This window comes from Oncorhynchus clarkii, chromosome 30 (assembly GCF_045791955.1).
Source record: "Oncorhynchus clarkii lewisi isolate Uvic-CL-2024 chromosome 30, UVic_Ocla_1.0, whole genome shotgun sequence".
NCBI lineage: Eukaryota > Metazoa > Chordata > Actinopteri > Salmoniformes > Salmonidae > Oncorhynchus > Oncorhynchus clarkii.
Genome location: NC_092176.1, coordinates 25424916 through 25450621, shown reverse-complemented (window position 1 = coordinate 25450621; position 25706 = coordinate 25424916). Strand labels below are relative to the sequence as shown.

The following is a 25706-nucleotide window of genomic DNA, read 5'->3' as shown; positions in this document are numbered from 1 at the left end:
CCAAATCCTTTTAAGCTGCCTGAGAGGGAAAAGGTACTATCGTACCCTCTTCACAACTATGTAGATGTGTGTGGACCAATCTAATTCCTTATTGATGTGGACACTAAGGAACTTGAAGTGCTCAACCCACTCCACTACAGCCCCATATTGTAATTATTATCATAATTACGCCTTGTGTGTTTTTGATTTATTTTTTACTTGTGTGCAGGCAGCCTACATCAGGAAGAAATACCATTATAATTACGTCTTGTGTGTTTTTGATTTATTTTTTACTTGTGAGCAGGCAGCCTACATCAGGAAGAAATACCATTATAATTACGTCTTGTGTGTTTTTGATTTATTTTTTACTTGTGAGCAGGCAGCCTACATCAGGAAGAAATACCATTATAATTACGGAGATTCCCGTTTTGACTGGCTCCATTTCTATTTCCACAAAAACAGTTTGGCTATCGCCGTGCAGAAAATTCAATCAGGCTGAATTACATGTCTATCAGATCAAAATGTAATTGATTTGAAAGGCGACATGATATATAACTACATGACAGTGGGGAGGCTCCTAAGGGACCAGCCTATGGGGAACTCATTAACGCTAGCTAGGTTCTGAATTATTGAGTACTAAAGCTAAAGCAGCGACATTGGGGAAGAGGAATCCACCGTAACAACTTCTTAAGTGTTTGTCTCAACTTACAGCGGGGAAATCGAAGACGTCTGTGGCCCGCCCGCACATCAATATTATAGTGAGTGAAGTTGTAATGGTCTATAATTGAAAGGGTTCAGATGAAGGTAGGGTCAAGTCAGTGCATGTCATCCTATCTCTCTCTTGCTCTCTCTCAATGTAACTCTTCATACACGTCATAGTCTCTCTCTCTAGCTTCAGACACGTAATCTCTTTCTTTCATCTCTGTAATGTGTGTTATAAAGCTAGGGTCAGTGCGTACATACATATCATCCTATTTCTCTCTCGTCTCTGAAACACAAGCTACTCCTGTGCAGTGATGTCACATCCTGTCTCTATGTTGTTCTGGTAGGCACACCAACACTGAGACTGGGGCGGAAAGGTTAGCGGTTAACTAGCATTAGCTCACAGTAGCAGCACAACATGCTATGCCCGCAGTATGAGAGCTGTATCCCTGTCTCTGTATGCACAAGTACTAAAGTAGACACAAAGAGCTAAAGTGAGACAGTAGCAGGCGTGCTGTGCTCTCTCTGCTCTGGGGGGGACCCAGCATGTCTCCCTGACCCTGAGCACGGGGCCCACAGGGCCTCCCTGAACCCTCCGTGGGCTGGCAGCAGGGTCCCTGTGGAAAAGATACAGATATAAAGCCACCACAGCTCCGTGTGGTGCGGCTTGGTGAAGTGGGGCCTCCACATCCCGGAGGTGCCGAGTGGCTGTTTACCATCCCTGGAAGACTGGGAGAGCAGGCTCTCTGAGGCCCCCTCCACAGTCCCCTCTCTGCTGGCCTTCTTTCCCTGTTTCTCTCTCTCTCTCTCTCTTTATGTCTATATCTCTCTTTATGTCTCTCTCTCTCTTTGTCTCTCTCTCTCTTTATGTCTCTCTCTCTCTCTCTATATATCTATCTCTTTATTATGTCTCTCTCTCTATGTCTATCTCTCTCTCTTTATGTCTATCTCTCTCTTTATGTCTCTTTCTCTCTCTCTGTCTCTCTTTACATCTCTTTCTCTATCTCTCTCTCTTTGTCTCTCTTTATGTCTCTCTGTCTCTTTATGTCTCTTTCTCTCTCTTTATCTCTCTCTCTTTGTCTCTCTCTCTGTGTCTCTCTCTCTCTCTTTATGTCTCTCTCTTTATTTATTTATCTTTCTCTCTCTCTCTCTTTGCCTTCCTGATAGCTTTCCCAGAAAATGAGAACTCAATTAATTCTGTGGAAATGAGGGCTACGGAGGAGGCGGCCCTAGAGACCAGAGAGAGAGAGAGAGCGAGAGAGCAGAGCGGAGCTCCCTGTCGATTCTATGGCCTGGTTAAGGAAAACACAGGCAGAGCTGTGACTGGGTGCACAGGGGAGCAAGGAAGCGAGGTGTGCAAGTCTTTAGCCAAGTTAATCCTGTCTACAGTTCAAACATGGCTGATGAACGCTCCTCATTACAGAGCCAAGTGGAGCGAAGGGGGACATGATTACAAACCAGTCACAATGAGAGAGAGAGAGAGAGCAAGAGAGAGAGAGAGAGAGCAAGAGAGAGAGAGAGAGAGAGAGAGAGAGAGACAGAGACAGAGACAGAGAGAGAGAGAGAGAGAGAGAGAGAGAGAGAGAGAGAGAGAGAGAGAGAGAGAGCGAGAGAGGCTGAGCACTAGCTAAATGAGCTCAAAGCCCTGAGATGTATTTAAAACAAAGCTGACACTCAATACCTCCCAATACTTGCACATACATTGCTCAATACTTGGACAATGAATATCTCTTATAACCTTTTAGTGACTTAATGCATTCCAACTGTCAAGCAAAATCATACTGCCTAGAGGCACAAAGGCTGATATAATCTAAACAAACAAACTATATTCTGATATATTGTGGCTTGAGTATGTGAGAGGGAATCTTCCTATGAGTGATATGGCTATATATGTATATTCTTAAACTATCTAATACATGCAATCAATCAACCTGTGTGTATACATATTACATATATTATAGAATCAAACAAAGCTATACAATGACTCAAATACTGGCCATAACATCTTTGCCTTTGTCTGCAGTCTGCACATATAGAGAAGTGCAAACAAGGGTGAAAATAGTAGGAGCGTGTGTGTGTGTGTGTGTGTGTGTGTGTGTGTGTGTGTGTGTGCACATGCATGCATGTGACCCTTAGCTTATGTGACCTCACCTCATGTGTCCCAAACGAGGGCTCGCCTCTTTTTAAAGAAGTGAACTGAAAAGAAGAGACAACAGTCATTAATCGGTGTGGGTCTGTCTGTCTACCGCCAATGTGCTTGTCTAGCCTGGCTTGGCCTGCTGCTATATTAAGATCTGGTGCACAGCCATCCCGCCTGGTGTACGTACGTCAGCTCTTTTTCTCCTGGCCTTGCAGAGCTAGCAGAGGAGGGAGCAGCTGTTGCAAGAGGATGTTGCCAGGTTTGAGGTCACAAAAACACAGAGACACTGAGAAACAGGAATGTGACGGTATGTTCAATCTTAATGACCTCCTCCACTTACACTACATAACGGTGGTCCAGTGTGACTGAGTTAGTAAGTGCGTGGCACTAGTAATGCCAGGGTCATGGGTTAAATGCCCGCGGTCTTATATACTCAAATATATGCACTCAGTGTTCTAAGCCACTTTGGATAAAAGGTGTGTTAGGCTATGCTAGGTTTGCAAACTATAAGCAAGGCTAGACCGTGCAAATAACTCAATCTGAACATAAACCGTTTTCTCAGACATTGGGCATATTTTTCCATGTGTGCTTTGTTGTCTGTTATGTTTAATATCGAGCCCAAAGGAAAGAAAGTGAGACAAATATATATATATATTATTATTATTTTTTCTGCACTTGTAAAGATCACATCACCTACTGAGGCATTATATACGTAAACCACTTCAGTTCATCAGAGTCAATCTTTCAGCACTCAAAGGTATTTCCTGGTCGTACATTAAGGCTTCCTAGCTTTATAATACTCTACCTCAAGCTCCCATTTACCCCTACCCCCCTAACCCAATCCCCCTACCCCACATTCCGCCTCTTAGGAAAACCTAGTAAAACTGGCCAGCCAGACAGTTCCACAATTTCATATGATAAATAACATGTATGTTAAGAGTCAGGGGGGATTGTAGCCAATGTGTTTCCAAGAAAATCAGTCTGCCACCAGTACTTAAAGTGATTGAATAGCCTGTAAACAGAAGCTGCAGGCTTTCTTGCTCCTGTCTGGGAGATACTAATAAGGTTGTGCTTGGAGCAAACTAGCTAAGGAAGGAGAGGAAAAAAGAAAGAAGTGAAGTTCATGAACTAAGCAGTAAGTGCAGGAGCTTTGAAAAATACCTCTCTGTCTCTGCACTCTGCCTTATCCCTGAACCCAAACTGCAGACAGAGGAAACACAAGGGCGATAAGCGTCGAGCCAGTCATAAGACACCCTGGTTCAATGGATGACTGTGTTCCTCACATTACCCAAATTAAAATCAAATCTGTCTTTAAAGGTCTCATAAAAACCCTCTTCCTCCCTCTTTTCTTCCTTTACACTTCTGAAGAGAATCAATTATCCTTTGTTCACATTTCTTATAAAGTCCTCTTTGCTCTCATGCCAATATCTTCTCCCTATCTGTAAAATCCATCACAGCCATTTTTTGGCAGATTTGCCGGGGAGCCACAGTATATCCAATTTAGAAAGTTTGGAGGAAGCAGATAGGGCTTGTTGATGTTGCAGGCGACATTAGACGCGAGATAAGCGTGAAAATGACTTAAGCACACAATTTAGTTATTATGCTGAAAGAAGGCCTTTGTTGTGTCCTCATTGCGTCAGCTGACAGTGATACTGTATTTAGACTATAATAACAACAGCCAAAAAAGCACACAACTCTAACATACCTAGATGCCATGAATGAAAGCCAGGTGGGCTTTTAATGAAAAGAAGCATGTGGAATTTTAATACGAGACAGACAGTGGTTAAACAAGTTTGCCATTCAGTGCAAAATGTATCCGGTGACTCTAGAATGTCGTACATGACAAAACCTGTCCTAAGTATTTGACCAAATCCTTGTTTTAGTGTTTCCTCTGTTTAAAAAACTGAGTCTAGCAGACCTGAAAGACGTGCTAAATACCCTAGTATAGAGACTGGCCAGCAAGCAGGTTCTTTAATGTAGGCCTGCTGCCTAGCTGTAAGCTCTTTAACGTAGGTCTGCTGCCTAGCTGTTAGCTCTTTAACGTAGGCCTGCTGCCTAGCTGTAAGCTCATTAACGTAGGCCTGCTGCCTAGCTGTTAGCTCTTTAGCGTAGGCCTGCTGCCTAGCTGTTAGCTCTTTAGCGTAGGCCTGCTGCCTAGCTGTTAGCTCTTTAACGTAGGCCTGCTGCCTAGCTGTTAGCTCTTTAGTGTAGGCCTGCTGCCTAGCTGTTAGCTCTTTAGCGTAGGCCTGCTGCCTAGCTGTTAGCTCTTTAGCGTAGGCCTGCTGCCTAGCTGTTAGCTCTTTAACGTAGGTCTGCTGCCTAGCTGTTAGCTCTTTAACGTAGGCCTGCTGCCTAGCTGTTAGCTCTTTAACGTAGGCCTGCTGCCTAGCTGTAAGCTCTTTAACGTAGGCCTGCTGCCTAGCTGTTAGCTCTTTAACGTAGGCCTGCTGCCTAGCTGTTAGCTCTTTAACGTAGGCCTGCTGCCTAGTTGTAAGCTCTTTAACGTAGGCCTGCTGCCTAGCTGTTAGCTCTTTAACGTAGGCCTGCTGCCTAGCTGTTAGCTCTTTAGCGTAGGCCTGCTGCCTAGCTGTAAGCTCATTAACGTAGGCCTGCTGCCTAGCTGTTAGCTCTTTAACGTAGGCCTGCTGCCTAGCTGTAAGCTCATTAACGTAGGCCTGCTGCCTAGCTGTTAGCTCTTTAGCGTAGGCCTGCTGCCTAGCTGTTAGCTCTTTAGCGTAGGCCTGCTGCCTAGCTGTTAGCTCTTTAACGTAGGTCTGCTGCCTAGCTGTTAGCTCTTTAGCGTAGGCCTGCTGCCTAGCTGTTAGCTCTTTAACGTAGGCCTGCTGCCTAGCTGTTAGCTCTTTAGCGTAGGCCTGCTGCCTAGCTGTTAGCTCTTTAACGTAGGTCTGCTGCCTAGCTGTTAGCTCTTTAATGTAGGCCTGCTGCCTAGCTGTAAGCTCTTTAACGTAGGTCTGCTGCCTAGCTGTTAGCTCTTTAACGTAGGCCTGCTGCCTAGCTGTAAGCTCATTAACGTAGGCCTGCTGCCTAGCTGTTAGCTCTTTAGCGTAGGCCTGCTGCCTAGCTGTTAGCTCTTTAACGTAGGCCTGCTGCCTAGTTGTAAGCTCTTTAACGTAGGCCTGCTTCCTAGCTGTTGGCTCTTTAACGTAGGTCTGCTGCCTAGCTGATAGCTCTTTAACGTAGGCCTGCTGCCTAGCTGTTAGCTCTTTAACGTAGGCCTGGTGCCTAGCTGTAAGCTCTTTAATGTAGGCCTGCTGCCTAGCTGTTAGCTCTTTAGTGTAGGCCTGCTGCCTAGCTGTTAGCTCTTTAGCGTAGGCCTGCTGCCTAGCTGTTAGCTCTTTAGCGTAGGCCTGCTGCCTAGCTGTTAGCTCTTTAGCGTAGGCCTGCTGCCTAGCTGTTAGCTCTTTAGCGTAGTCCTGCTGCCTAGCTGTTAGCTCTTTAACGTAGGCCTGCTGCCTAGCTGTAAGCTCTTTAACGTAGGCCTGCTGCCTAGCTGTTAGCTCTTTAGCGTAGGCCTGCTGCCTAGCTGTTAGCTCTTTAACGTAGGCCTGCTGCCTAGCTGTTAGCTCTTTAACGTAGGTCTGCTGCCTAGCTGTTAGCTCTTTAGCGTAGGCCTGCTGCCTAGCTGTTAGCTCTTTAACGTAGGCCTGCTGCCTAGTTGTAAGCTCTTTAACGTAGGCCTGCTGCCTAGCTATTAGCTCTTTAGCGTAGGCCTGCTGCCTAGCTGTTAGCTCTTTAGCGTAGGCCTGCTGCCTAGCTGTTAGCTCTTTAGCGTAGGCCTGCTGCCTAGCTATTAGTTTATTAGCGTAGGCCTGCTGCCTAGCTGTTACAGCCTTTGTGTGGTTGAGGTTTTCTGCAGAAAATGGTGTTAACTGTTGCAGAATTTGGGGAAGAAAGAAGGTGCAGAGTTTAAGTTAAATTCCCTGAATGTAACAGCAGGCCGTTTCACTTATGGTGAGCCATAGTGCTACTGGAGAACAACATATGTGCCATTTGTGAAAAACACACAAAGAGAGATATGGGTTGCTAATGTGAAAATTAGTGAGGGTGAGCAAAGACACAGACCGACCTATTAGTAGCATGGGCTGCCTCGCCTGAGCAGAGACCTGCCCTGATGACAGACAGAGTTAGCCTTGCAGAGCAACCTACACTTCAGTTTACCACCACCAAGCCAGAACCCTTCAATCATTCAGTCATCCTGCCTCTGACCTGCTAGCTAGCGAAACCAAGATAAGAAAAGACAGACAAGTTAGCCATTTGGTTTTGTTTGTCCTCTCTGGCCTCCTTTAGTTGAGTGAAACCTAAACCACATTAGGTCCTTAATCCCTAGATGAGAAGTGGGGATGCTGCTGCAGCAGCAGACAGACAGATAAGGATGAGACACCTGGTGAATAACACCTTTGTGATGGACCAGACCACAGAGGAAGCTAGGCCAAGACTTGGCCCTGTGTCCCACTGCTAATTTGATGACCGTTACCCCTACTGACTGCACTCGCCTTCAGAAGCAGGCTGTATCCTCTTACTGGTCACCTTAGAATAACAAGGTCCGCTGCATCAGCAGAATAGATTAAATTGAGCAGAAATGAACCCAGTTCAATGGCTTTGGCTCCAGCCTGTGAGAGATTCCAGGAATAGATGACAGCCCTATTGGAGCCAGAGCATCAGTTGACTCTGACAAATTATTCAAAAGGTTTGTTGTGATTGGTCAGTGCTCGAGTACAGGGGTCAGGACAGGGGTGGAGCTACACAGCATTTACTACTTAAAGCTGAAATCCTTAATTGAAACAATAAACAAAGCGGCCACCCCTCTCTTTTGATAAAAGCTGTGGGATGGCCCTAGATAAATGTAGCCACTCGCAAATTCATAGAGGGAGCTAAGAATGCAAGGACTAACAATCCATGATATAAAAATCATAGTTTTAACCATGTTTTGAGAATATGCAGTGTTTGTTTACATTTACTTTGTTTACAAACATTGGAGTGAAGCTTTTATTTTGGGTTCTGATGAGGCATTTATAAGTTATATTCTTCAAGAATCAATGAGTACATATCATTCATTTAGAAGTTCAAAATGGATGTAGCTATTAAGGATTCTAGCTTTAAGCTTAAAAAGGAAGTGGCACTACACTGTAAATGTAGGAAACGCTAAATTTACAAACCTAAAGTGTGTTTAAACCATATACTGCATACTACTGTGAATCAGTAGTATGTGTCTACCAGTGGCTATACATCTCCAATTACAGGTTGTATTGAATGTGGTAGAGTGGGAAGCACCACCACCAAGCATCTCAAGATAAATCATGCGTGGCTGACAGGAAGAGAGGCACGTAGGAGGACTCCTTTAATAATTGTACCCTCCATGTATTCACCATCACAGGCATAGGTCAACTTGAAATTTGTAATTATAGTAATTGTAAGCCCGGCGAATGGGCCTCCAATACACCATTCACCATTACGTTGAAAATACACCGTGTGCCATCCAGGATGAGCCCACCAAAAGCAAAGTATATGTCTCAGTTGTAGAGCTCTGCTAGGAAAGATGTTGGAGAGCTGTGGAAAGGAAATACAGTGGAAAGACGGTGGAAATGAAAAATGGAGGAGGGAGTGTGGAAATGAAAGACGGTGGAAATGAAAGACGGTGGAGTGTATGGAAATGAAAGACGGTGGAAATGAAAAAAGGTTGAGAGACTGTGGAAATGAAAGACGGTGGAGAGTATGGAAATGAAAGACGGTGGAAATGAAAGACAGTGGAGAGAATGTGGAAATGAAAGACGGTGGAGAGACTGTGGAAATGAAAGACGGTGGAGAGACTGTGGAAATGAAAGACGGGGGAGAGAGCGTGGAAATGAAAGACGGTGGAAATGAAAGACGGTGGAGAGAATGTGGAAATGAAAGACGGTGGCAATGAAAGACGGTGGAGAGAATGTGGAAATGAAAGACGGTGCAGAGACTGGTAATGAAAGACGGTGGAGAGACTGTGGAAATGAAAGAAGGTGGAGAGAATGTGGAAATGAAAGACGGTGAAAGAGTGTGAAAATGAAAGACGGTGGAGAGAATGTGGAAATCAAAGAAGGTGGAGAGAATGTGGAAATGAAAGACTGAGGAGAGAGTGTGGAAATGAAAGACGGTGCAGAGACTGGTAATGAAAGACGGTGGAGAGACTGTGGAAATGAAAGACGGTGGAGAGACTGTGAATATGAAAGACGGAGGAGAGAGTGTGGAAATGAAAGACGGTGGTGAGAATGTTGAAAAGAAAGACGGTGGAGAGACTGTGGAAATGAAAGACGGTGGAGAGACTGTGGAAATGAAAGGTGGAGAGAATGTGGAAATGAAAGACGGTGGAGAGACTGTGGAAATGAAAGTTGGAGGAGAGAGTGTGGAAATGAAAGACGGTGCATAGACTGGAAATGAAAGACGGTGGAGAGACTGTGGAAATGAAAGACGGTGGAGAGACTGTGGAATTGAAAGTTGGAGGAGAGAGTGTGGAAATGAAAGACGGAGGAGAGAGTGTGGCAATGAAAGACGGTGGAGAGACTGTGAATATGAAAGATGGAGGAGAGAGTGTGGAAATGAAAGACGGTGATGAGACTGTGGAAATGAAAGACGGTGGATAGACTGTGGAAATGAAAGATGGAGAGACTGTGGATATAAAAGACGGAGGAGAGAGCGTGGACATGAAAGACGGTGCATAGACTGGAAATGAAAGACGGTGGAGAGACTGTGGAAATTAAAGTTGGAGGAGAGAGTGTGGAAATGAAAGACGGTGCATAGACTGGTAATGAAAGACGGTGGAGAGACTGTGGAAATGAAAGACGGAGAGACTGTGGAAATGAAAGATGGTGGAGAGACTGGATATGAAAGACGGAGGAGAGAGTGTGGAAATGAAAGACAGTGGAGAGAATGTGGAAACGAAAGACGGTGATGAGACTTCAGAAATGAAAGATGGTGGAGAGACTGTGGAAATGAAAGACGGTGGAGAGACTGTGGAAATGAAAGACGGTGGAGAGACTGAGGAAATGAAAGACAGTGGAGAGACTGAGGAAATGAAAGATGGTGGAGAGACTGTGGATATGAAAGACGGTGGAGAGACTGTGGATATGAAAGACGGTGGAGAGTCTGTGGATATGAAAGACGGTGGAGAGACTGTGGATATGAAAGATGGTGGATAGACTGTGGATATGAAAGACAGTGGAGAGACTGTGGATATGAAAGACGGTGGAGAGCTGTGGAAATGTCTCAGTACCTGTCATAACATGACCACCACTTCTGACAGCCTGTCACTGTGGCAGAAACCTAAAGAAACCTTTACAGTTGTAAAGTGGGCTCGATAAAGCATGGTGATATGAATAGCAGGGTTCCGGGTTTGATTTCCACAATGGCCATATACTGCATATTACAGTTGCTATAGACACTGCTAAATTACAATTTATAATTAATTCCCATACATAGAATAAATAACATGTCAACACTAGAGTGTGCGTGATATTCTAAACTGAGGTGAACCACATCCTCAACCTAAGCTAACCCTAACAAATTCAGACAGATACACACAAACAGCAAATGTGTATCCACATGTATCAGTACCGAAAAAAAAGACCCACTTAAAAGCACAATAGTCTGGCAATTAGGGGGTAGAGAGGAGGAACGACAGATCGGTTACAGTTGTTGAATGCTAACTACAGCGTTTTACGGTTGCGAGGAGATAACGAGTTACTGCGTGAGAGAGAAGTGCGTTGCCGCGTGCGGTCTTTAACGAGGAACTGTGGAAATCTATGACACTTAAAATCAGGGACAATGAATCGCTACTGGGCCTGTCAGCGAGCAGCGTCTTCCAGCGCCTGGCCCTCCTCCCTTTGTCCTAATGAAGGCAGACATTAATTTATCCTCTTTCAGAACTCATTCTAATGCTTTAGATGCAAGTAATTAGGCTTACTCAGCTCTGCTCTGTCTGGACAACAACTACAAAACTGGTGAGACTGAGAATAATTCAGTCTATAATGTGTATAGATGCAACTGAATAAATATAGTTCGCTATACTGTCATAGTTTTCTACTTTTACATTTCCCTCAAACAGTTAAGATGCTCTGACACATCAGTGGCAACAAATGTCTCTAAAAACTCAACCATCACTTCCTACATGCATGTCCCAACGACCATTAAGCTGTTGTTATGGCAGCCATATTGCAGACAAAACAACGAGCTTATAGAACTCGTAGATATGAACAGAACATATATAAATCCAGGGTCATGTTGAAGGAAAATACTCTGTGGGTGGGGGGCAAAATGAATTAAAGTCCATTCCTGCCCATTTTAGCAACAGGATACAGGGCTTGGTAAAATCCTAGGGTTAATATGGTCATGTTATGAGCCTATGCTCTGGAATCTGGGCTAGATGGAACCATTGATATGAGCTGAGCACTAATGCCAGGGACAAATGCTTAAGATGATCCATACCTCATGATTTAGAGAAATCCCAGAGACATACTTCAACGGTCCACCATTGGCCCAGACAGACCCTTTTAAACTGTGGTGATACGGGACTGCTCGGACTTCTGCTGTGTTAATCCAGCTACTACACTACAAATAGGTAGGCTAGGCTACTACACTCCCTCCCTAAGGCTTTATCAACAGTATACAGTACACTGTTTTTATAGACAATTACATCAGTTACAGTGGCATGGGGTACATAGAGCTATCCTAGTGATAATATTAGGTCTAATAGACATGCTGAATAATTTAAGCAGAGTCTGTTTCCAACTCTCATTCTCAACCAAATTACAGAGTATTTAAACTGTGTGAGGTAAGAATGTGCACAAAATGTGGGCGTCTTACTGTCGTTTAGCTATACCTCATGTCTGTGTTTCAATGTGGGAAACCATTCTAATGTTCCTATGGATCCTATCCTATGTTCCTATGGTTAAAGTTAGATGGTCAAACTGAGTAACTGAGAAAAACTAAGTAGGGTGTAATATGATTTGATTTTAGACACACGTGTGTTTTGTCAACCTATCATGATAACAAAAGCACTATCTTCTGGGTGAATCTATAGATGATAGCATAGCATTTAACCTAGAATAGTGATGCTTTACTGTTGTAGCTTGTTCTTTACCATGGGCTGCAGTCTAGTTAAAAAAAGGTTAAAAGTCTACTGGTAGAAGAGAGAGGAGATTAAGGAGAATTTCCTTTGAAACCAGAGAGGTTGCGAGAGACAGAGAGAGAGATAGACTGGGGGGTATGGGAGATGAGATGCTGTTCTGTTCAGATGTCAATAAAAACAGGTGTTAACCAGATCAGCTAAAATGTTCAAAGGCAGGCTAATCCTCACCCAGATCCAGAAACGATCCATCCGGCCCCAGAATACTAATACCCAGGACGCACCATTCATTCACAGACCAGGGTTGAGTGGGGGTCGGGCGGAGGGGTTCAGTAAGAGCACTATAATAGTAGTAATCCGCCAGTCAGAGACAGGGCCGTATCCATCAGTACTAAGCTACATACAGGAAGAGAAGAATGAGAGCTGTTATCTTCTCTCTGAGAGAGGGCTCCTGTCTTTGAGTGGTCATTTCAGGCCTTTGACCACCTCTTTCCTCCTAACAATTGACTTGAACACAAGGAGCACTCTGTATCTATGAAGAGAGCAAAAACTTCCACTTTGATGTTCCATCTAATGGTAGCCTACACTGGATCCTGTTCTAGTACTCTCTTCAATCTGTGTATCAAGCTGTGGTACCTTTGACTTGTTATCAACAACGTCATAAAACATTCTGTTCTGTCCAAATGGATAATAGAACAGAAAATGCGTACCATGCTTACAATAAATACATTTCTAGGAGGCGCCATGTTAGCTGCATTCAGCTATTCCCCCTCAGGAGACTGAAAAGATATGGCATGGGTCCTCAGATCCTCAAAAAGTTCTACAGCCAAGTTTCCTGCCATCCAGGATCTCTATACCAGACGGTGTCAGAGGAAAGCCCTAAAAATTGTCTAGCCACCCTAGTCATAGACTGTTCTATCTGCTACCGCACGGCACGCAGTACCGGAGTACCAAGTCTAGGTCCAAAATACTTATTAACAGCTTCTACCCCAAACCATAAAACTCCTGAACAGCTAATCAAATGTCTACCCGGAGTATTTGCACTTTACCTCTACCTACATGTACATATTACTTCGACTAACCTGTGCCCCCACACATTGACTCTGTACCGGTACCACCTGTACATAGCCTCGTTAATGTTATTTTATTGCTGCTTTTTAATTATTTGTTCTTTCTGTTTTTTCTTTTAGTTTTTTTCTTTCTTTATATATTTTGTACAGTTTATTTTAGTAAATACTTTCTTAACACTTGTTTTTCTGAAAACTGCATTGTTGGTTAAGGGCTTGCAAGTAACCATTTCACCGCATGTGATAAATACAATTTGATTTGATTTGATTCATCATGCAAGCCTTTTAACCTTTTTTGGGACAGGGGGCAGCATTTTCACTTTTGGATTAATAGCGTGCCCAGAGTGAACTGCCTCCTACTCTGTCCCAGATGCTAATATATGCATATTACTATTAGTATTGAATAGAAAACACTCTAAAGTTTCTAAAACTGTTTGAATGATGTATGTGAGTATAACAGAACTCAAAAGGCAGGCAAAAACATGAGAAAAAATCACACCAGGAAGTGGGAAATATGAGGTTGGTAGTTTTTCAACTCAGCCCCCATTGAAGATACAGGGTGATATTGAAGATACTAGTGGAACTAGATGTCTAGATACTAGATGTCCTAGATGTCCACTAGATGTCAACAGTATTTAGACCTGTTTTGAGGATTCTACTCTAAAGGAGGGGCTCATAAGGGCTATTTGAGTGCCACAGCCTCGGTCTGGCGCGCTCACGTGAAAGGTAGCTACGTTCCACTTCATTTGTACAGACAAAGGAATTGTCCGGTTCAAATCAAATCAAATCACATTTTATTTGTCACATACACATGGTTAGCAGATGTTAATGCGAGTGTAGCGAAATGCTTGTGCTTCTAGTTCCGACAATGCAGTAATAACCGACGAGTAATCTAACTAACAATTCCAAAACTACTACCTTATACACACAAGTGTAAAGGGATAAAGAATATGTACATAAAGATATGTGAATGAGTGATGGTACAGAACGGTAAAGGCAAGATGCAGTAGATGGTATCGAGTACAGTATATACATATGAGATGAGTATGTAAACAAAGTGGCATAGTTTAAAGTGGCTAGTGATACATGTATTACATAAAGATGCAGTAGATGATATAGAGTACAGTATATACGTAGACATATGAGATGAATAATGTAGGGTATGTAAACATTATATTAAGTAGCATTGTTTAAAGTGGCTAGTGATATATTTTACATCAATTCCCATTATTAAAATGGCTGGAGTTGAGTCAGTGTGTTGGCAGCAGCCACTCAATGTTAGTGGTGGCTGTTTAACAGTCTGATGGCCTTGAGATAGAAGCTGTTTTTCAGTCTCTCGGTCCCAGCTTTGATGCACCTGTACTGACCTCGCCTTCTGGATGATAGCGGGGTGAACAGGCAGTGGCTCGGGTGGTTGTTGTCCTTCATGATCTTTATGGCCTTCCTGTGACATCGGGTGGTGTAGGTGTCCTGGAGTGCAGGTAGTTTGCCCCTGGTGATGCGTTGTGCGGACCTCACTACCCTCTGGAGAGCCTTACGGTTGTGGGCAGAGCAGTTGCCGTACCAGGCGGTGATACAGCCCGACAGGATGCTCTCGATTGTGCATCTGTAGAAGTTTGTGAGTGCTTTTGGTGACAAGCCAAATTTCTTCAGCCTCCTGAGGTTGAAGAGGCGCTGCTGCGCCTTCTTCACGATGCTGTCTGTGTGGGTGGACCAATTCAGTTTGTCTGTGATGTGTACGCCGAGGAACTTAAAACTTACTACCCTCTCCACTGCTGTTCCATCGATGTGGATAGGGGTGTGTTCCCTCTGCTGTTTCCTGAAGTCCACAATCATCTCCTTAGTTTTGTTGACGTTGAGTGTGAGGTTATTTTCCTGACACCACACTCCGAGGGCCCTCACCTCCTCCCTGTAGGCCGTCTCGTCGTTGTTGGTAATCAAGCCTACCACTGTTGTGTCGTCCGCAAACTTGATGATTGAGTTGGATGCGTGCGTGGCCACGCAGTCGTGGGTGAACAGGGAGTACAGGAGAGGGCTCAGAACGCACCCTTGTGGGGGCCCAGTGTTGAGGATCAGCGGGGTGCAGATGTTGTTGCCTACCCTCACCACCTGGGGGCGGCCCGTCAGGAAGTCCAGTACCCAGTTGCACAGGGCGGGGTCGAGACCCAGGGTCTCGAGCTTGATGACGAGTTTGGAGGGTACTATGGTTTTAAATGCTGAGCTGTAGTCGATGAACAGCATTCTCACATAGGTATTCCTCTTGTCCAGATGGGGCAGTGTGCAGTGTGGTTGAGATTGCATCGTCTGTGGACCTATTTGGGCGGTAAGCAAATTGGAGTGGGTCTAGGGTGTCAGGTAGGGTGGAGGTGATATGGTCCTTGACTAGTCTCTCAAAGCACTTCATGATGACGGAAGTGAGTGCTTCGGGGCGGTAGTCGTTTAGCTCAGTTACCTTAGCTTTCTTGGGAACAGGAACAATGGTGGCCCTCTTGAAGCATGTGGGAACAGCAGACTGGGATAGGGATTGATTTAATATGTCCGTAAACACACCAGCCAGCTGGTCTGCGCATGCTCTGAGGGCGCGGCTGGGGATGCCGTCTGGGCCTGCAGCCTTGCGAGGGTTAACACGTTTAAATGTTTTACTCACCTCGGCTGCAGTGAAGGAGAGTCCGCATGTTTTGGATGCGGGCCGTGTCAGTGGCACTGTATTGTCCTCAAAGCGGGCAAAAAAGTTATTTAGTCTGCCTGGGAGCAAGGCATCCTGGTCCGTGACTGGGCTGGTTTTCTTTTTGTAATTCGTGATTGACTGTAGACCCTGCCACATACCTCTTGTGTCTGGGCCATTGGATTGCGATTCTACTTTGTCTCTATATTGACGCTTAGCTTGTTTGATTGCCTTGCGGAGGGAATAGCTACACTGTTTGTATTCGGTCATGTTTCCTTTGGAACATTAATTAAGTTTTATGTTAAAAACATCCTAAAGATTGATTGGCATGTTTCTACGGGCTGTACCAGAACATTTTGAACTTTTCGTCCGACGTTCAGTGCGACTTGAACGCGCTTTTGGATTTGTTTACCAAATGCCCTATCAAAAGAAGATATTTGGACATAACTGATGGACATTATCGAACAAATCAAACATTTATGGTGGAACTGGGAGTGCATTCTGATGAAGATCATCAAAGGTAAGTAAATATTTAAAATGCTATTTCTGAGTAATGTTGACTACCCAATATGGCGGGTATCTTTTTGGCTGCTTTGTTGTCTAAAGGCTGTACTCAGATTATTGCATGGTTTGCTTGCTCCGTAAAGTTTTTTAAAAATCTGACACAGCGGTTACATTAAGGAGAAGTTTATCTAAAGTTCCATGTATAATAGTCGTATCTTTATCAATGTTTATTATGAGTATTTCTGTAAATTGATGTGGCTCTCTGCACAATCACCGCATGTTTTGGAATTACTGAACATAACACACCAATGTAAACTCAGATTTTATTTAAATAAATATGTACTTTATCAAACAATTAATCACTAACCTTTGATGATCTTCATCAGATGAGTGTCATCTGATGAAGATCATCAAAGGTTAGTGATTAATTGTATCTCTATTTCTGCTTTTTGTGACTCCTCTCTTTGGCTGGAAAAATGGCTGTGTTTTTCTGTGGCTTGGTGGTGACCTAACATAATCGTTTGTGGTGCTTTCGCTGTAAATCCTTTTTGAAATCAGTGGCTGGATTAACGAGAATTTTATCTTTAAAATGGTGTAAAATACTTGTATGCTTGAGGAATTTTAATTATGAGATTTTTGTTGTTTTGAATTTGGCGCCCTGCACTTTCACTGGCTGTTGCGGAGGGGGTTCCGCTAGTGGAAGCCCTGATAGGAGTGAGCTGAACTGTGGTGAGGATGATCAATCCTGTTAACCTGTCTAGGACTCAGCAGTGAAGAGGTGACTCTTGGATGGTGGCCTTCTAGGCAGAGAGTTGTTAAAGAAAATGCCATATCTCAGACTGGCAAATAAAAAGAAAAGATTAAGATGGGCAAAAGATCACAGACACTGGACAGAAGAACTCTGCCTAGAATGCCAGCTTCCCAGAGTCTCCTCTTAACTGTTGATGTTGAGACTGGTGTTTTGCGGGTACGATTTAATGAAGCTGCCAGTTGAGGACTTGTGAGGCGTCTCTTTCTCAAACTAGACACTCTAATGTACTTGTCCTCTTGCTAAGTTGTGCACCGGGGCCTCCCAGTTCTCTTTCTGTTCTGGTTAGAGCCAGTTTTCGCTTTTCTGTGAAGGGAGTAGTACATAGCGTTGTACGAGATCTTCAGTTTCTTGGCAATTTCTCACATGGAATAGCCTTCATTTCTCAGAACAAGAACAGACTGACGAGTTTCAGAAGAAAGGTCTTTGTTTCTGGCCATTTTGAGCCTGTAATCGAATCCACAAATGCTGATGCTCCAGATACTCTGGTGGTTGCTGATAATGGGTCTCTGTACGCCTATGTAGATATTCCATTAAAAATCGGCTGTTTCCAGCTAGAATAGTCATTTACAACATTAACAAAATCTACACTGTATTTCTGATGAATTTGATGTTATTTTAAAGGACAAATATGCTTTTCTTTCAAAAACAAGTACATTTCTGACACCATACTTTTGAACGGTAGTGTATATATTACACAGGAAACTCACGTTTTTGGACTGCACTGGGCCTTTAAGAACGTTTCTATGAATCATTTAGTTCTAAACTGGTATAAAAAGGCCAGATTCCACATTTAGGTATTTTGTATTCATTATGTATTCATTTCTGCAGCTAAACATTTCTTAACACAAACAAGTATCACCTTGCGTAAATGTGCAATAACACCTCTGACAGAGAAAAAGCACAACCTCACACATGCAGCGGCAAGCAGCGGTGCCTAAAAGTAAACAAACCCGCAATCTGATTGTGACAACTCCACTCTCTCTCTCTTTCAACATGGAATCTGCATCCTTTGCTATTCTGAAAACAACGAACACCTCAGTAGGGAGAACAATTCATTGTGACAGACAGCAATCACTGTCGCACTCCACCCACTTAGAATGGAGCCCTTGCCCCCCCCCCCCCCCCCCCCCTATCTGATGGCATCCCACAATCAACTCAGTAGCCAACGACTAGGCGGCTAGGCTTACAGGCATGAGGGCTCACAGGGCTGAACGATCACAGTTCGGCGTCCTCATTTGTAAACACCACCTGCTTGTTCACACCCCTCCTTGTTGGGTGGTATTAGTGTGAGCGTGAAATGCGATTCTGCATACAGCCAGTCCAGCTCCCACCATATCTGACTTTACTAGCAAGTATGAAAAATGTATGGTCACTTAAGTGAGAGGGGTTGAGTTGACGGTGGGTGGGTGGGTGGGAGGGTTTGGTTGGGGGGGAGGGGGTTGGTGACATGCATACAGCACAAGCAGTGACCAATCTGCTGCAGGGCCCTCAACTATTTAAAACATGTCAGGTGTGAATGATCCGTATATAGAGGGTGTTGATGCAGTAGACAGAATATGTTCATTCTCTGTTGTATGTGACTGTTGATGCGATACTGTATCAATAAACATGCATATTGGTGTATAATTCCTCTACACATCTATACTCAATCTAATATTACAAGCAAAAACTAAAGCAGGAAGTAACAGTGACTCGCTTAATACATAAATGGTCAGATGACGCGGATGCTACGCTACAGGATTGTTTTGCTAGTATAGACTGGAATATGTACAGATATGGAATATGGGGCGGCAGGTAGCCTAGTGGTTAGAGCGTTGGGCTAGTAACCGAAAGGTTGCTGGATCGAATCCTCGAGCTGACAAGGTAAAAACCTGTCGTTCTGCTCCTGAACAAGGCAGTTAACCCCAGTTAACCCGCATTCCCCGGTAGGTCGTCATTGTAAATAAGAATTTGTTCTTAACTGACTTGCCTAGTTAAATAAAGGTTAAATAAAAAATGAACGGCTTGTCATGGCTAATATCAACACCATCATCCTGGAAACCTTAGACCCACAATTCACATACCGCCCCAACAGATCCAGAGATGATGCAGGACCCTGGGACTAAACACCTCCCTCTGTAACTGGATCCTGGACTTCCTGACGGGCCGCCCCCAGGTGATAAGGGTAGGCAACAGCATATCTGCCACACTGATCCTCAACACCGGGGTGCATGCTTAGTCCCCTCCTGTACTCCCTGTTCACCCATGACTGCGTGGCCAAGCATGACTCCAACACCATCATTAAGTTTGCTGACGACACAACAGTGGTCGGCCTGATCACCGACAATGATGAGACAGCCTATAGGGAGGTCAGAGACCTGGCAGTGCGGTGTGACAACAACCTCTCCCTCAATGTGAGCAATGTGATCGAAGACTACAGGAAAAGGAGGGCCAAACAGGCCCCAATTAACATCAACGGGGCTGTCCAGAGTTTCAAGTTCCTTGGTGTCCACATCACCAACAAACTATCATGGTCCAATCACACCAAGACAGTCATGAAGAGGGTACAACAACAGCTTTTCTCCCTCAGGAGACTGAAAAGATTTGGCATGGGTCCCCAGATCCTCAAAAAGTTCTACAGCTGCACCATCGAGAGCATTCTGACAGGTTGCATCACCGCCTAGTTTGCCAACTGCTCAGCATCCGACCGACCGTAAGGCGCAACAGAGTGTAGTGCGTACGGCCTAATACATCACTAGGGCCAAGCTTCCTGCCATCCAGGACCTACAGTTCCAGTCAAAGCTTGGACACACCTACTCATTCAAGGGTTTTTCTTTATTTTTACTATTTTCTACATTGTAGAATAATAGTGAAGACATCAAAACTATATGAAATAACACATATGGAATCATGTAGTAACCAAAAAAGTGTTAAACAAATCAAAATATAGCTTATATTTGAGATTCTTCAAAGTAGACACACTTTGCCGAGACAACAGCTTTACACACTCTTGGTATTCTCTCAACCAGCTTCATGAGGTAGTCACCTGGAATGTATTTCAATTAACAGGTGTGCCTTGTTAAAAGTTCATGTGTGGAATGTCTTTCCTTCTTAATTCGTTTGAGCCAATCAGTTGTGTTGTGACAAGGTAGGGGTGCTATACAGAATATAGCCCTATTTGGTAAAAGACCAAGTCCATATTATTGCAATAACAGCTCAAATAAGCAAAGAGAAACGACTGTCAATCATTACTTCAAGAACTTTGAAAGTTTCTTCAAATGCAGTTGCAAAAACCATCAAGCGCTATGATGAAACTGGCTCTCATGAGGACCGCCACATGAAAGGAAGACCCAAAGTTAACCCCGGCTGCTGTCACGACTTCTGCCGAAGTCGATGCCTCTCCTTGTTCGGGCGGTGTTCGGCGGTCGATGTGGCCGGTCTTCTAGCCATCGCTGATCCATTTTTCATTTTCCATTTGTGTTGTCTTGTTTTCCCACACACCTGGTTCTCATTTCCCTCATTATGTGTTGTGTATTTTACCATCTGTTTCCCCCATGTCTTTGTGTGTGATTGTTAATTTTTAGGTCGGTACGTTTCCGACTGTTTTTTCCCGGGTGCTGTTTTACCCCGTGTTTTGTGGCAACCGTTATTTTGTTTGCACATTGGGATTGTACCTTTGTTCTATTGCCTTAAGTAAAGTGCGTTGTTCACTCATATCTGCTCTCCTGTGCCTGAATTTATGCACCAGCTACACCCACCTCCTGACAGAGGATAAAAGTTAACTAGAGTTAACTGCACCTCAGATTGCAGCCCAAATAAATGATTCACAGAGTTCAAGTAACAGACACATCTCAACATTAACTGTTCAGAAGAGACTGCATGAATCAGGCCTTAATGGTCGAATTTCTGCAAAGAAACTAATACTAATAGGAATGTCATGACGTTGGCCTGGGGGTAGGTTTATGATGTTCATAAATACCTCTTCCCCCCCCTTTCCTCTCTCTACCCTACTGATGTGACATTTGTAAATCCCTTGGTTAACATAGAGATTCTGGGAACATCAGAAGGTCCGGGGGGAAATGAACTATATTCTGGTAATCCGAACAATTGAACATATGTAGTGGTACTTAATGAATAGGATGTCAGTTCGGTTGTCATCTGAGACATTCTCATCAATGATAAGATGACATAAACTATACAGTGGAAAGTCTTCACATTGAAGTTATCGGATTCACATGGAATTGTTGTTCAATTTAAATGTTTGAATATAAAATTATTGGTGAAGAGATTAAATGTAATTTTAGCTTCCAAATGAGAGATTTTGGTTTTCATAAGGTTAGGGCTCTGCTCAATCAGCCCCTGTGAAGATACATGGGTTATAAAACTTTTCAAACACACCCTTCTCGCTCCACTATATAAAGCCTTGACGAAAATGTAACCTCCTGTTCCGAGGATGTGAGGACGACGGTACATAAGTTAAAAGGACTAACATGTCAACTACAGAACTAAGCCAACCTCAGCGTGAGCTTTGGTTGCGAATGGTATGAACTTTGAACTCTTATTCACTACAGAAGTGATACCTCCTAACCGTTGAGTTAGCAACAGCAGCTGCAAACGTGGGCTAGGAAAGAACACACAGAGTAACCAGTCTACTGGACGTTACTACAACGTATCCAATTTACCACCAGAGACATTCTTCAAAGGACAAAGGACTCAGTTGAGCAACACGGCCTTCCATCTACCACCAACCTACCGAAGCGCAGGTCAGAGTAAATATTTATTGCATTTTCCTTTTCCAAATGGGCGGTAATTTAGAATGCATTAGATACTGTATTTACGATAGAGACATCGCTTCTCCCTTTGTTCCTCAGTCTTCCCGCTCTTTCACTCAAACCCAGTCCCTTTTCTTTTGTGTAACCAGCTGTCATATCGGTTCTGCCCGCTAGGGACGTTTTCCTTTATGACGTCATTTGTAATCAAGGTATGATTCATTCTGTGTATATGTAATTCTTATTTAGTAAATAAATAATTAAACCCAATTTTGTATTGCTGATTCAACTTTGTTAGCCAGTCTTCGTGAAGATATCCAAGAATTTACAGCTTTCAGATGAGACTGAAATAAGGTGACGATTAATATTGACTGCTTTTTATGGTAAAATATTACTAGGTCTTTAAGAGTTTATTCGGAAGATAAAAGCTCTAAATATTATTTTGTGGTGCACCGACTTTCTAGTTAATTACATTTCCATGATCAGCTAAATCAGGTAATATTAATTACAGAGAAAGGATATTATAGAATAGTATGTCATATCACTTAATTCGGCATAGCCAAAGACACGACAGGAAGAAGAGACTTGCTTGGGCCAAGAAACACGAGCAATAGACATTAGACCAGTGTAAATCTGTCCTTTGGTCTGATAAGTCCAAATTTGACATTTTTGGTTCTAATCGCTGTGTCTATGTGAGAAGCAGAGTAGGTGAACGGATTATCCCCTCACCTGTTAATCGCACAGTGAAGCATGGAAGAGGAGGCATGGTGGTGTGGGGGTGCTTTTTCTCTGATTTATTTAGAATTCATGGCACACTTAACCAGCATGGCTATCACAGCATTCTGCAGCAATACGCCATCCCATCTGGTTTGCGCTTAGTTGGAATATCATTTGTTTTTCAACAGGACAATGATGCAAATCAACACCTCCAGGATTTGTAAAGGCTATTTGACCAAGGAGGAGAGTAATGGAGTGCTGCATCAGATGACCTGGCCTCCACAATCACCTGACCTTTAACAAATTGAGATGGTTTGTGATGAGTTTGACCGCGGAGTGAAGGAAAAGCAGCCAACAAGTGCTCAGCATATGTGGGAACTCCTTCAAGACTGTTGGAAAAGCATTCCTCATGAAGCTGGTTGAGAGAATGCCAAGAGTGTGCAAAGCTGTCATCAAGGCAAAGGGTGGCTACTTTGAAGAATCTTAACTATTATTCTACAATGTAAAAACAAAGAAAAACCCTTGAATGAGTATGTGTGGAAACTTTTGACTGGTACTGTACATACTAGGCGGTGTCAGAGGAAGTCCCAAAGTCATAGACTGGTATCTCTGCTACCACACTGCTGTGACTGGCTGCTTAGTATCTATGCATAGTCACTTTACCCCTACCTACATGTACAAATGACTGTGACATCGGGTGCTGTAGGTTTCATGGAGGGCAGGTAGTTTGCCCCCAATGATGCGTTGTGCAGACCGCACCACCCTCTTGAGGGCCTTGCGATTGAGGGCAGTGCAGTTGCCGTACCAGGATGTGATACAGCCCGACAGGATGCTCTCGATTGTGCATCTGTAAAAGTGTGTAAGGGTTTTGGGTGACAAGACAAATTTCTTCAGCCTCCTGAGGTTGAAGAGGCGCTGTTGAGCCTTCTTCACCACACTGCCTGTGTGAGTTGACCATTTCAGTTTGTTTGTGATGTGTACGCCGATGAACTTAAAACGTTCCACCTTATCAACTGCTGTCCCTTTGACAGGATAGGGATAGGGGTTGCTCCCTCTGCTGTTTCTTTAAGTCCACGATCATCTCCTTTGTTTTGTTGATGTTGAGTGCGAGGTTGTTTTCCTCTTCTGTGCAGTGCTCTAACCATAGAGGTAGGAGTGATAATTGATGCAGTAGAACTTAGTTAGTGTTGTGTGTGCCTGACATTGATGTCTCTTAAAACACTCCTTCCTATACACTATTTATTCTACCAAACGCTTTAGTCACTCAGCCACTCAACAATGACAGGCATAACGTTAATCACACAGAACTCCCTGCCATCGACTGTATTTAAGAACCACACAGGGCCTATGAGGATCAATCATAAGACAAGTTTGTGATTGAGTGCTAGTCTTTGGCTAACACAATGGGGGCACATGCCTCACACCTTCTGCGTGATCGCACATAGACAAATCAGCTTTATTTTGACAGATTTCCTTCCTGAGGTATGATTACATTTGACTGGGAACAAAATGGATATTTACGAGGCCTTAGCTCTTTTTGAACCTGCCTGGCAACACAACCCTAACAACATTCACTTAGTTAGTATGCCAGGTGCACTGCTACGTGTGCTTTGTCAAAGTACCCAGACACATCACCTTTAACCTGCCATGGCCTTGCATCTGGTTGAATATCAATAAAGGTATGAATGGAGAGGGAATGGGAGAGAGAGAGAGAGAGAGGAATAGAGAAGGAAGAAAAGGAAGGATGGAAAGGAAGAGAAGAAAAAAACTATTATAAACCTTCATTTCTTCAGAGAACCATAAATCCTTCTCCCAGAAGAGCCGCTGAGCACAAATCCATTTCTTTCAGTCGATTACAAGCACAGAGGTTCTCACCTTCATTTGTGAGTCTAATACTCAAACAGTTATGTAGAACACATACCAATTAAACAATTCTGCTCAAATAAGAGGGCCGTGAACTGACGTGATTATGGAGGCCAGGCCCCACGGGAGACCGAGTTATAAGCTCAGGAGCATGGAGAGCGATAGAGCGATTGGAATGGAAAAAAACGAATACTGTATGAAATGTCCCCATGGTAATAAGGCAGGGAGATTGCCTTAATATCGGAGGAGCCGTGCGGAAAAGGTCACTGGATATCTGTAACGCCCACCAGAGTCATGTTGATGGGGGCTGTTCAAACAGATCGGATAATGCTCTCCTCTCTCTCGCCGTGACCGTCTGACGAGAGAACCAGTGAAAGGTCTAGTGTTTGAGAGCGAGAGAAATTTGTCATTTGTGGAAATTGTGCCTCCCGCTGTGTGCTCTCTCTAACTCAATTCCATATTCACCATGGCAGCTTTTTATGGTTACACCATGCCGCCAATGAAGGGAACACAATTATGAGATGGAAATCAATCAAATAGTTTCGTAAAGGGCTGTGAAAGTTGACGCGTGACATGTTTATCGGTGTAAGAAATGTTGACGGCGTGAATCATTTCTTAACCTCACGGAACCTTTTAAGCACACGTGTTCCCGCACCAAACCTTTTAAGCGCAGAACAGAACACAGAACACAGCTGCAATCAATGCTTTCGCCTTTACATAGCTAACGAGTGTGTGCCTCTAGCTAAAATCATGTCAAAGTTATGCCCAATATTGCTAGAGCTATGTATTTTTCGACCTGCCGCGGATAAGTGCACGTCACTGACCGTTTTAAACTAAAGTACTCGTGAGTTGCTATTTTATGGTTTGATAACAAACAACATTGCTTAGCAACCTGATAATTTGACCACTGACTAGGCTATGCACAAATTTGGATGGCAGGAAGAACTGAAGAGGAATAGGCTCTTCAAAGAGATGCTTCAAAGGTAGGCTGCATATGCAAGAGTGGGGTGTTTATTAGTGTGTGTGTGTGTGTGTGTGTGTGTGTGTGTGTGTGTGTGTGTGTGTGTGTGTGTGTGTGTGTGTGTGTGTGTGTGTGTGTGTGTGTGTGTGTGTGTGTGTGTGTGTGAGAGGATGTGTGTTTCATGTTTAAGTTTTTAGTACAGTGAAATGCCTTTCTTGCTTGCTCTTTCCCAACAATGCAGTAATCAATATCATAGCCAATAGTGAGAGATATGAGGTGTGGGAGGGAAAGTGTGGAGCCATATGTGTGTAAAATTATCTGAACAGTACAGATGGTTACAGTGTTTTCATAACATTGTTGGACAAGTTTAAAAGCTCTTTGTTCTTTGTATACATAGTGCCAGATCTTTTTTCCTGTAGTCACACTCACACCACTGG

At 43.7% G+C, this 25706-nt stretch overlaps 1 protein-coding gene across 5 annotated transcripts in view; it reads right to left on the bottom strand.

The window, feature by feature from the left end:
* LOC139389743 (autism susceptibility gene 2 protein-like) overlaps positions 1 to 25706 on the bottom strand; it is a 452500-nt gene that overhangs the window by 183031 nt on the left and 243763 nt on the right. For 4 of the 5 annotated variants that reach the window (XM_071136669.1, XM_071136666.1, XM_071136667.1 and 1 more), the window contains exon 5: positions 2833 to 2877. The exons of the other annotated variant lie outside the window; for it this stretch is intronic. In XM_071136669.1, coding sequence (XP_070992770.1) covers positions 2833 to 2877 — 45 coding nt within the window. The remainder of the gene's footprint in view (positions 1 to 2832; positions 2878 to 25706) is intronic. 5 annotated transcript variants of the gene reach the window in all.